Source organism: Salminus brasiliensis, chromosome 20 (genome assembly GCF_030463535.1).
Source record: "Salminus brasiliensis chromosome 20, fSalBra1.hap2, whole genome shotgun sequence".
Taxonomy (NCBI): domain Eukaryota; kingdom Metazoa; phylum Chordata; class Actinopteri; order Characiformes; family Bryconidae; genus Salminus; species Salminus brasiliensis.
Window position 1 is genome coordinate 6,691,475 of NC_132897.1, and position 13,346 is coordinate 6,704,820.

Sequence of the window (13,346 nt, forward strand, 5' to 3'; positions counted from 1 at the left end):
TGCATTGTTACAGGTAGTTCTAGTTTATGGATCCCTGCCATTAGAGCTTTTGGCTTTCTGAGCCCTAGGTTTGCAGAATGCATCACTATGCAGTATAACATTGCAATATCTGCCTCTGAGCGTTTTATTATTTGCTCCTGGAGTGTTCTGTGGGTGTTTTGATGAATAGAGGCATCATGACCTGGCTTCACAAACACAAATAGGCCTTTTAATCTTTCAGGAGCCGTTCCGCAATCCCAATATGTTCAATTATGGCATCATGAAATTATGTTCACTGGGCACTGTGTATTTAATAAATTGGCCAGCTTGCAGTGAAAAGTGGAACCAGAGGCTGGGAGGTTGTTGTTAAGCTTTTGATGTGTTGAAGGTTTTTTATTTGTCTCTTTGAGTTAAGCTCAGACGCTCTCTCGCTTTCACCCAGCTGAAGAAGGAGGATGTGATGCTCTAAGCTGCAAAAGTAGGCTAATGGAGGAGAGATTTGGAAGAGCTGAATTTTTTGAGGTACAGTTGTCAGGGCGTTTGTGTGGAAGGTGGAGGTGTGAGGATGACTAGTGAACTAGTGTTCATTAGAAGTGAGAAGCGATATAATGAGAAGTTAGACGATATTTAATCATCATCATGGTCATTTCGGTCTGAGCATTTCATTAATACGTCAACAACACTGAAAAAGAGCCTAACTAATAGAGATGTCCTCATCCAATCCAGAGGTATATTTAATGAGTCAGGTAAGGGCTATAGTAAGCCTGATTCAGTTCTGATCATTTATTTTTGGAGTTCCAGCTGAGCGCCCTCTAGGTTACAGTGAAGTGCAGCTCCTGCTGACACACAGTAGTGTTATCCCCATAGGAAAACACTGACCAATAGAATAGGACGCTCTGGAGCATTAGTTAGTACAGTTTGTACTGCTGCTACTTTATACATCCTTGGTTTGATTTTTTTATTTATTTTTGACAGATAAAATATTTATAGAGTTTTATTTATCTTTAATGTTATTTAAAATAAGTTATTCATCTTTATTATCTTAATTGTTAGTTAGCAAATATAAAAAACAACCATACTTTAATTTTAATAGCTAATAGCTACTTGAGTTATTTGGTATTTCAGCGATTGGTAAGCCGAATGAACTGTTATTCATTTTAATAATAGGTTATTTGATGTTTGTTGCAGCCCTAATTGTTATTTTTATTAAGTCTTTTACTTTTACCAGCTGTTTGATTTCCATTAAATTTTATCTCAAATTATTTTGTAAACACAGAATTATTTTTACCAAAAACACATTATTTTGTATTAAAAAATAAATTGTTTTGCTGTTTTTACTGTTTGTGTAAATTGTAGGTTATGGTACTTAATGACATTTTCATGACACACCATGTATATCCTAATATTGACATAAAGATAACCAGAAAGACAGTAGTTGTGCCAAATTTTATAAACTGCCAGTTTTTATTCAAATGTTATTTCACTACGGTAATTTAATCAGGACTGATTATGTTCCTTGCAATGAAACAAGCAGTGTGCAGTGCAGTGTTCTGACATTATACACCACGATACACTAAGAATAGAGCATCATTTATCACAATAAAAACATCAGAATCATGATGCCAATAAAATACTGCCTTTTTGCCCACTCCCCTACCTGGCACTGCTGTTTATCTGGTGTGTTTTATTCATCCTCACTCATTTACAAACATCAGAAAAAGAAATGTTGTAATGTGTTTACTGTGTTTACTGTGTTTAATGTGTCATGAAAATATCTTCATATATCATGATGTTTATATTTTTTGTCACCTTGTTCAGCATTAGTGGATTCAGGAGCGTGAGAGCGAGGCTGAGAAAAGAAAGGCAGGGGAAGAGCTAGAGAAAAAAGAGAATGAGGGAGAGCGCGAGAGACAGACACGCACACGTGAAACGGCCTGAGCAGGTTGATGTGTGATGGAGACGGAATGAAGCTGATTGTGAAAGAGCGAGTGTGACGGGGCGAGCAGGAGAAATGATTGTGAGTGATTGCGCGAGTGAAGGAGAGAGGAGTTTTAAGAGCGCTCTGGCTGTAGAGGCAGCCGTGGCACTCGGCAGCTGCGCTGTGCATGCGCGCGTGTGTGTGTGTGTGTGTGCGCGTGTGTGTGTGTGTGTGTGTGCAAGCGAGTGAGCGCGTGAAAGCATAGCTACATGCCTGGAGCACGGGACACTCATCTGACCCAGAGAGCCACAGAGAAGAGCCATGGCCCGGGCAGCACACTCCCAGCCAGCGTCATCAGTCAAAAGAAGAAACGAGTAGCGACCAAAAACAGTTCTGATTAAGCTCCCACTGTGTGCTTCTGAGCCACTCGGGTCAAAACCCTGGACATCCGGCTGGAGGGGCATTTCAGTTTTCACCTCAGCTAATGTTACTAGACTGGTCACTTTGCAAGGCCTTCTTTTACACCTTTATGTCCGTATTTGCCAAGATGACATTTTCATCTAAAATATTATTATTTTTTTAATCCCCCAAATTTATCTCCGTTTACATAATATATGCATTTATTTATTTATTTATTTATTTATAAATGTACCCCATTTTCTATCTTATTTGGAAGGCCAGTTACCCAATCCCCATTTATGTGAACCTCCCGTCACTAGCAGTGACAGAAGCCCATCTGTAGTTAGTGTGTATTTAAAGAACTGCTAAGTGCTGGAGTGGAGTTGATACACTGGACAGTGAGTGTACAATCAAAGTGGTGGTGTTAATGTTATGGCTGATGCGTGAATATTTACAGTGTTGTGCGTTAGCAGGGCTGCCCTTCCTTACAGACAGAATTACAGCGTAGCTGACTGCTCCGTTACCCAGAGGTTAAAGTAGGGTGTTTGTTGTTTGTGTCACTGCTGTGCCTGTATTGCGACAGCTCTGTCAGTATGTGTATAGTGTAGAGAATGCCCTGCAGCCAGACAGCTAAGGTCAGCGCTCATCAGCTGAAGTGACCAGTGGGTGGGTGGCATGTATGTTGGTGCATGTGAGTGTTTGTTTATTTGTTGGGGAGAGAGCTGGGACTGGATGTCAGGGTCAAATAACAGTATTGAATCTTTATGATGAACCAAAGTTAAAAAATAATAATAATATTTTTTTAATAACTTGACCATGGTCACTGAAACAGAAAGCTATACCAGCTTTTTGCATGAAGCTGGTTCGTCTCAGACCCTGTTCACACTTGCCATTAACACGTGTCCTGGGTGTGAAGTACAGGTGTGAACGGGATACAGTGCGTCTCAAGGACACCTTGTAATCTGATCACTCAAACCACATTTGGAGGTGGTCAGAGACACATATGACCACATTATTCTCATAGTTTGAACGCCAAAGCGTCTCTCATTTCATCCCCGACAGCTACCTGCAATTATGTAATAATCATGAGATCACACCGTCCATCTAAGATTTCAGCCGTCCTGCTGTCTTTCCATTGTTAGGGTCCTGTAAGCACTAACTGTCCTCTTAGATGAGAGGCCTGGTCTCTTCTGGGATGTTTAGAGCAGTGCCTTGGTACTTCTCCCCCTTTCAGTTTGCTCCAAATGTAGCATCTTCTCTACCCATGAGGATCTTTCCAGGATCACTCATGATTTAGTATAGTATGGATCCTGCTTCTCATGCCCAGGCCTTAACCTTTCTATTACTGTAGGAGGTCGTTGTTAAGGACCACTCACTGTGCACTAACAGCAGTGTGCTAGAGCTCCTGTGAATGAGGACCTGGATTTGCCCACATTTCTCAGGATACAGCTGTGCTCTATTCTTGACTGGTGTCCCATTTCTAGGGTCCTGTAAGCGCTAATTGTCCTCGTAGATGAGAAGCCTGCTCTCTTCTGGGATGTTTAGAGCAGTCCCTTGGTACTTCTTCTTCTTCCTTTGGTTCGCTCTAAATGTAGCATCTTCTCTACCCATGAGGATCTCTCCATGATCACACAATAACTTCTAGCCAAGCAGGATTTGGGCAGATACACACCGTTCCTTGAAAACTCAGAAACTCCAAGTCTGATCAGTGTTTTTAAAGCCGAGACCAAATACTGTTCTTCTTTCAGCTTGATCTGCCAATTGGTGTTTGTTAGCTCTGCTGTGTTCTGATCCACACTGTACTGGGCTGAGTGAGGAGGTATCCGAGTCTCATGAGGGGTAATATTAGCAGGTTTCATACAGGTCTTTACTCTGCGTATTCCATAAGGCAGCGTTAGCTTTACACATTCTACAAAGGACGAAACGGAGCCAACACACGGAGTGGAATACAACGCTGGATTTAATGGGCTTCTGCAGCCGTACGCGAGCTCTGTAGTTCCATCTGCTGGTTGAACAAAGAACTGCAGAATCCTGTGATCGAGGAGCCTTGCACAAGACTCTGATTGGCTGTCAGGATCTGTTCAGTCTGATCACCGATCGCATATTTGGGATTACAGTCGGCATCTCTAGCAGAGCGTTAGAGCTGTGTTGAGTTCATCAGGTGTTGTTTTCACCCCCTTTGAATTCCGTCTTTGTAGAAATTCACCCCTGGTGGGCCCTCAGCGATATCTGGGGTTTTGAAGCCGTTTTAATTGCCTGAGCTGTTCTGCAGGATTCATTCGGTCTGAAACACTTCAATTTTCACACCAGGTGATGATGATGCCTTCTCATGTACATAAAAAGCTCAGCATGGTCACACACACTCGTTCGCTCTCTCTCACACACACATAGTGGATAGTGTATGGCTGTCAGGGTTTTGAGGCGGCAGCCTTGGCTTTTCTGTGGATTTCTCACTCAGTGAACATATCACTCATGCCCTTTATTCTCTCCCTCCATTCTCTAGGGTTCTCTCTCTCTCTCTCTCTCTCTCTCTTTCTGTCTGTCTGTCCCTCTTTCTTTACTCCCCCTGTTTGACCCTGTGTCTCAATTGAGGAACTGTGCACTATATTCGTACACTGCACGCTATATTGTTTGAGCAGTGCCGCAGAAGAGACACATTTGGCTCCATAAAAACCTTTTTAGTATATTTGACTTTAAAATCTTTTAAAGGGTCTTTACAATTCACACGCATCTCTTATACTAAAAAGTTATTTTATGGCATCACTCGAAGAACCCTGTGGTGCACCTCTTGTTTTAAGAGTGTATGAACTTCACAGTGCACCTCATTATCTAGTACCTGGTTTGAGGGTAGGACTGTCTCGATTCATTCACTGACACTTTGCGATGCACAGCAATAAATTACAGATCAGATTTGATTGTCTGATAAACGTCCTAACCGCTCTGATATTTGTGATAGCAGCACTGTTTACACTGCGGCCATCTTGCAATTACACCATGCAGTCACGTAAGACCAGGCTTCCATGTCTATTAATGTGGAGAGACCAAACTACTGGAAACTGAAGGGATCAGATTAGTGTTTCTACACCATATTATAAATTACTGATCAAATCTGGCTAAAATATTTGTAGCATTCAGCTGAATAATGCACAGAAAGACTTTCCAGCTTGTTCTGGCTTCTGCAGAACTTCACATTGAGGTGGGTGTTCGGCCCTAGAATGTGTACAGGGCTCAACAGGTACTAATGCTGAGTGGTATGAGCTAAAATCAGTATCACATTGGCTGTCATTGGCTCTGTGTCCTTCAAGAAAAGGTTGTTTGAACAACTTACTTGAAGGTTTCACCAAAGCACCTTAAGAGGTTTCACCACAGTTTCAAACTGAAGTTTCTCCAAAAGTTCCTCGACGATCTTTACTTTTAACTGTGGTTTGAGATGGAGAGCTTCAGTGATTATAGTATCTTAATCCGTATACTTGCACTCGTCACTGGAACGTTTTAAGCCCTATCAGTTTCTGAAGTATTTACCAGCTACTTGGAAAAACTATCAAGCAATTGGCAGCTCATCCCCTCCCAACGTTACCAGCATTCCTGTTCGCACAGATCTCATATAGCGAAATAACAGATCAGTCTGGCACATTATTATTTAACCAAGTCAGTGATAGAGCTGTCTGAAGAGCTGATTTACTAATAAACATATTTGATGATCATTTATTGATTCTATTGCTTATTACACAATTAATAATACACAATTATGAGCAGGTTTAAGGACTTTCTAACATTTCTAAGATTTCTAAATAGTGCACTACCATTAGAAGCAGATTCATTGTGTGGTTTGGGACACAGCCATGTCTTTTTGCATTTCTTTTTGCTGTTACAGCTCTTCATGTCCAGGCCATTTTAGACAGCTGATAAAGTTCTAATAAAATATCAGAATTGTGTGATTACACCCTTTTAAACAGATGTGAACTTATTTGCTAACAATACTCAAACAGACAGTGGAATATCCTAAACCATGGTTTTCTAACAAAGCTGACCTACCGGCTCATTGCCGTTAATGGGCTCTCCTGGCTAAATAGACATTATGGGCAGTATCATGGTCAACCAAAACAATTGCAGTCCTGCCCATATATGCCTATAAGATAACTCAGTAATGTAATTATCATTACCGGCCTACCCAGCACCTTCTTCGCCATCCACAATGCAGCAAAGGAAAACTAAGGTGAGCCTCCTCTCAGAGTCTTGATTACCTTGCTGCATCATGGAAAAGAGAGTGCTGTAAGCAGATCTGCCCAGTAGAGTAGCTTTAACCCCACCTCTAACCTGCTGTCTTCGGTGGGTCTCTCAGCTATAGTTCTTAAGTTCTTGATTCTTCCTCTGATGGTGTGTCCATCCCCGGTGACTACATTAGTGTGCTTTGCCCATACATTGTGTACAGTGTAACCCTATTGATGTTACCGATTTCTGAAAACCGAGGGGCTCTAATGCAGTAATGCTAGGGCTGTTATTATATATTATTATTATTATTATGTGTGTGTACATGTATGAAGTGAACTAGTATATGAAGTGTGTGTGTGTGTGTGTGTGTGTGTGTGAGTAAGTAAGTAAGTAAGTAAATTGGTTTGGAAATAAAAGACAGATTGAGGAGTTTTGCTCAGGCTATTCCACAGGCTGGTGGACTGGGCTGCAGCAGGCATTGCTGCTGGGCTTTGGCCACATGTGTCCATGCTGTGTCTTCAGCTGGACCAGATGGATCGCTGACTGCCTCGGTTGGCTTAAATGCCTCTGTGTTTGGACAGGAGGGGGTGGACTGCGTGTGGTCAGCTCCTCATCAGGCCTGCTACTGCCGGCTGGCTCTGTGGCAAACAGATTTCAGATACGAGGGATTAGAGCGGATGTAGGCTATACACACATTGCATACGGTCACATGCACGCAGGCAAACACACACACACACACACACACACACACAAACACACACTTATGTCACGATCACTGGGCAGAGATCAGCTGGAGGTGAAAGAGTGGGAGAGCTGTAATGATTTATACATGAGCGAGTGCAGTAAGAGGCAGGCAGAGATCTGGGCAGGAGGCTAAAACACTGAGCTTTTCTTGCTCAACACTTAAGGCTTAGTGATCATCATTTCCATTTTCTCTGCACTCAGCTCGGCTTAAAGAAGCTTCACTGGCATCACTGCACTGCTTTAAGGTTTGATGTTAGCCGTGCATTTTGAGTTAATACATTTGAACTATAGGCTAAATGTTCAGTTAGTAAGCTTATGACTGCTGTGCAACTTCAGTAACCACTACAGAGAATGTAGTAGGAAAGTTTACTACTGTAAAAATAATAGAATTATTTCACAGTACATTAATATTAATATCCATCCACCATATTATTCTGTGTCTCTCTCTCCCTGTTAAATGTGTGCTGATCATCACCTTCAATCTAAATTCTAGGGTGACCGTATGTTTGGACGACAAACGACTACACTAGGGACACATGGGTGTCCACCGTACTGCCAATGTTGTGGCTGTGGGATTTCAAGTAGGTCTAAGTTGTAGGACTGTGGCAGTGTGTATGTATGTGTGAGGGTGGAAATGCCTCTCAAATCATGCAGCTACAGTATGTTAATGTATATTAATACATGAACACTTACTCGTTTAGCAAGACCAGTCAAATCAGCTCCTTTCGGTTCAATGTACAACTTATAAGAAACCCCCCAGCCACGACATTCTAACCACTGTGAATACCTGTGCTCCCCCTCTGTCCTCTTTTATAAAAATTCAAATTTGGTCACCAGTTAACCCACCCATTTTTAGCTCCTGCCAACACTAGCAATGCTCCCGATACTTTGAGGGAGGGTGAAGATCAGCATGTCTCCTCCAATGAAGCCAGCCAGCGCCTTTTTTCCAACAGCCACCGATCCACAGCACCAGTTAAAAGATGCCTGATGAGGGGAGAGTGGCACAGCCAATTGTTTTCTCTGCTGATGGCAAAGTGGCATGGCTCGGGATTCGAACTCATGACCCCCTGGTCATAGTGATAGCAGATTATACCTCAACGTGAGGTGTTACCAAACTCAACAGAGGTCTCACACCAGTCCAGTGCTGATGGCTTTGCAGGGGAGAGGACGACACAGTGAGGATCACTGCTTCCCAGTGAAAAACCCCCACTACTAGTGCCTTAATTTCATTAATTTCAGAAGAACGCATTTTAAGGGAATTATTTACTCTCCCTCTCTCTGTCTGTCTGTATGTCTGTCTGGTTTCCAATGTGCTGTGTGTCTTCATCGTAATTAATCCAGATCATTTGGTATTTTGACAAACAACAGCTCTGAGCAGAATGCGTTTCTGGCAGCAGATTGGCCAGCTGATGTTGAAGTCATCATTGTGACGTTATGCAGGTTATATGTGAGGAATGTAGAGAACAGTTGTGTGTGTGTGTGTGTGTGTGTGTGTGTGTGTGTGTGTGTGTGTGTGTGTGTGTGTGGTGTCTTGTGACCTTTTCCTTCCTGCTGGATTAATATAATGCACTCATTCTCCTTGAGACTCGAGCCTCTGTCAGTGCAGCTCACTGCATTAGTCATTGCATCCTCTGCCGGTGCTCTGAGCTCTTATGAAGACTGAGATTACTATCAGTGTTGTGTTTATGTCTGTCTTGCTTTATTATTGTTGTGCCCTTTAATCCCACAGCTGATAGTGCTGCACCGCAGTGTGCCGTACCTGTTCTGGGAGGGTTTGTTCAGTAGTGTGAGTCAGAATTTGCGAAAGCAGGGTTTTGGCTGTCACATTGCCCAACACCAAAACAGTACTGAAGAGTGCAGAGCTCCTCTAATGTTTCAGAAATCAAAACAAACAACCCAGTTAACATGACCCTCATTCAGCATGTCTAATAACGCCACCATGCTCAGCACAAATACAGTGGGTTATATTAGAGGTGTAAAGGCTGCTGGGGTCCGGTTCACACCGCAGTTTGGACCTCATAGTTCAATATGAACAGAAAAAAAGCATCAAGGGGGAGAAGCCAGGAGGAGAAGCCAACCCCTCTTTTTGAACTCCACCACACCAGCTAACAGATGCCTGTGATGAGGGGAGAGGGTGAGACATACCCACCAGTGATGGCAAGACGGCATGGCTCGGGATTCGAACTTGTGACCTCTAGGCCATGGTGGCAGCGCATTAGACCACTGAGCCCCAAATACTTATATTTATAAATAATTGTATAATATAATTGACAAAATATAATATATATATATATGTTATATAATAGAAATAGCACAATAAATATAGAAAGATAAGTTTAGTCCATTATAGTTTGTTATTGGAAAATGATGAATGTAAAATGTGGGATATTTTAATAAATTACAGATCCATAAAACTAAATAAAGCCATAATCTACCACTATATCCGAAGCTGCTCACTCCTACTTACTTAAAAGTGATGTTGCACCGATACTGTGTCTGTATAAACCGCCACTTACACACAGTATTAAACAGCACCGATTACATGAAGCTTACTGACGCCCTACTTTATTATGAAACCGAATGTTTAAACAACCAGTAAAAGCCAGTCATAAATACTTATTAACAAATACTTATTAATAAATACTTATTAATAAATACTTACACCATGTGGTGTCTTTTTGGTTCTGAAACCATAAGTTGAGTTTCAGCAGCTTGTTTAAAGACTAACACACACTGAAGTTCAGTCCTTTTTTTACACAGAGACGTGTACCTGAATGTGAAATTGCTGTAGAAGCACTTTTTGTTTATAAACTGGTGTTTTTTCACTGCTCTGAAATGTGAATTTTAGCTTTTTACACCATTTAAAAAGCTGTTTGGTCGAGTTTAGCAAGATTATGCTTCCCTACTTGCATGTGGCACTTGGTTTGTGTATTGTGGCAACTTTTATTTTTTCATGTGAAAAATGTTCCTCAACCAGTAAACGCTGTTCTTAACTTATTAGATCTTATTTGGGATATAAAAAAATACAGCATTTAAAAATGAAGACTATAAATGTATCTGTATTGGTACTCTGTATTGGCAGATACTTGAAAATCTGGTATCTTAATAAAATAAAGTGGTATCGGTGCATCCCTACGTTAAAGCCTTCATTTTGTGTTTGTTTTCTTTTCAGATCATCAGAAGCTGGAGAGAGAGGCTCGCATCTGTCGACTGCTGAAGCACCCAAATATCGGTGAGTAATTCTGATGCCTGCTCACAGTCAGGGAACGCGTAAACGCTCCAAATTGCATGAATATTCCCAGTTCTGGTTTAGTAACCGATTTGATAGGCTTGGAAAGGCTTAACCACAGCCTCGAAACTTCAGCCAGGCTTATTCAAATGCATGAAATGAGTTGTGTGTCTGTAATGAAATCTCTCTAATGTGTCCTCCCTCTCTTCCTACAGTTCGACTCCATGACAGCATATCAGAGGAAGGCTTCCACTACTTGCTGTTTGACTTGTAAGTGTTTGTTATTCCGATGTTAAGACTCTTGGCATGCAACACCGCTTGACCGCTCCCTGTGAGCTGTGCATTTTTCTCACACTGGCACCTTCTTATGCAAGGCTTTCTTCAGAAGCTTGTCTGATGACTATGGTGGAGGTTTTATCTCTTATGGTTCTCCTGTTATTGTTATTGCGGAACAAGGATGAGTCAGAGTTCTACAAAAATCAATAACTTCAATAGAGGCCGATTGGTTGAAATGTCAAATTGGGAAATCAAAGTGTTGAGGTATAAGAAAGGAAGGGTAAGCATGCGAGGAGGGATGGCCCACATGCAGCATGGAGAATTTACTCGACTGGAGTGTAAACTCTGCATGCTCTCCAGAGTGACAGGTCAAGTACTTGTTGCTTTATGTCGAGCTGCTTTAGGTTGGTTTTAGGCTAAGCCTCTAAAAAGGGGTCAAGAAAGTAGTTCTTGATTAAATCCAAGTAAGCGTGTATTTCAGATGGATTTGGGATTTTAAGTAAATATGTTTATAAGAAAATTGAAAAATTGTGGGTAGAAATAGTGGGTGGCTTTGGTTGGGGTGAAAAATGCTCAGATGTGGTTTAACAAGCCCATTTACAACCCGCTGATTGAAAGCCGCTGGTTTTCCATTGCTCTGTTTTTATTGCACCAAGATCAGCGAGATGGGCTGTTAGCAAGCTGACGTGATTGTAGCGGGTTAGCCTTTAACCTTGCCCCCACTCACTTTCTTGAGCAGAAAAAAACAAAACAAAACAGTGCTTTCCCTGCTGATGTGTGTGTAGCTCCCGTATGGTTCAGCTGAGGTCGTTTTGTTTGTTGTGGAGGGAGCAGAAGATTCAGTTTAGGGCCTATTTTTGATTTGTCCTCAACAGCAAGCGGAGACTGAAGTCTGTAATATATTTCTATTCATGTGTTTACTTGTTTAGAATTGTAGCCTGTTTTTAACATTAATATAGTTTTTATTTGTTAGACTTGTTTTGGTTGCTGTGAATTATTGGCTGGTGGTTTTTGGTAGATAACGTTTTGCGGCTGATTTTTGATTGCTGATATTTGGCTTCTGATATTTGGCTTCTGATATTTGGCTTCTGATATTTGATTGCTGATATTTGGCTTCTGATATTTGGCTTCTGATATTTGGCTTCTGATTTTTGATTGCTGATATTTGGCTGCTGATATTTGGCTGCTGATATTTGGCTTCTGATTTTTGATTGCTGATATTTGGCTTCTGATATTTGATTGCTGATATTTGATTGCTGATATTTGATTGCTGATTTTTGATTGCTGATTTTTGATTGCTGATTTTTGGCTGCTGATTTTTGGCTGCTAATATTTGGTTGCTATTTCTTGGCTGCTGACTTTTTGGTTGCTATTTTTTGGCTGATGACTGATGATTTGGCTGATGAAAATAAATGGACAAATGATCCAATGCCTATTTACAGCTATACTGGTAGTTTAACTTGTGTCTTTGTTCGTAATGACTCTACCGTCTTTGCTCTTCATCTTAACATCAAAATGCTTAAATCTAGGATTAGAATTGCTGAGAAAAATTACAAACAGCCTTTCAGGATCGATTAAACAGAATATTAGCAATGTCATTGAAGATGCTGTGGGAGTACCCTTGTTGCATGTTCAGTTGATCCAGCGCCTGTTGCTTGGAATGTCAGGCCGTTGTTTCCCACAGCTTTAGTAAGTCCTCAGTTCTACCATTTTGTAACATCATCTCGTCTTTCTGACGCAGCGGAATGTGCTAGAACACGCAGCCGAGGACGATAAGATTCCCAAGCATTGTCATGGAGGATTCTTGTTTCCATGGAAATGCTGGGCTGTCTGATGCTCTGTGTGTGTGTGTGTGTGTGTGTGTGTGTGTCTGTCTTCGGCTGCACTCACATTGCCAACCTAAGTGCTCAGTGTGGATGCGCAGATCACATCTGTTTGTATGAGTGAGTGACCCACGTCTGTCGTAAGGTGCTCTTTGTACACTACATGTCCAAATGTTTGTGGACACCCCTTCTAATAAATGCATTTAGCTACTGTAAGTGGCCCCCATTGCTGACACAGATGTGCAAATGCAGGCACACACGCAGCTTGTCTTGTCCCTTTAGAGAACTACTGCCAATAGAATAGCACTCTCTGGAGCAGATGAACGTGTACCTATTGGCGCCACGAGGGATATACAGCTGTGGAGCAGTGGTAGTGTGTTCTCTGGGATGATGTGTGCTGCTCCATCCAGCAATTTTAGGATGAGCTGGGGAGTTGAGGAAGAGTATGTGTGTGTGTGTGTGTGTGTGTGTGTGTGTGTGTGTGTGTGTAACCTGTACTTCCATTGTTCTGCAGGGTGACGGGGGGAGAGTTGTTTGAGGACATCGTTGCCAGAGAGTACTACAGTGAGGCCGACGCCAGGTATGCAGCAACGCTTCCCTGCACTTGTCTTTCTCTCCTCCCTCTCTTCCTCTGTCTCTCTCTCTCACTTTCTCCTCGTTTCCCCTTGTTTTCTCTCCTCCATCCTTCACCTGGGTTAGTCTCCACCCCCACCTACACGTTATACTAGTTCACCTGTCAGTTGTTTTAGTATTTGGACTTATGGGA

The 13,346-nt window shown here is 41.9% G+C and overlaps 1 protein-coding gene across 12 annotated transcripts in view; it reads left to right on the forward strand.

Annotated features, from left to right (window-relative positions):
- Positions 1–13,346, forward strand: part of camk2b1 (calcium/calmodulin-dependent protein kinase (CaM kinase) II beta 1) — an 84,825-nt gene that overhangs the window by 10,157 nt on the left and 61,322 nt on the right. For all 12 annotated transcript variants that reach the window (XM_072664381.1, XM_072664371.1, XM_072664377.1 and 9 more), the window contains exons 3-5: positions 10,425–10,484; positions 10,697–10,751; positions 13,095–13,160. In XM_072664381.1, the coding sequence (XP_072520482.1) occupies positions 10,425–10,484; positions 10,697–10,751; positions 13,095–13,160 (181 nt within the window). The remainder of the gene's footprint in view (positions 1–10,424; positions 10,485–10,696; positions 10,752–13,094; positions 13,161–13,346) is intronic.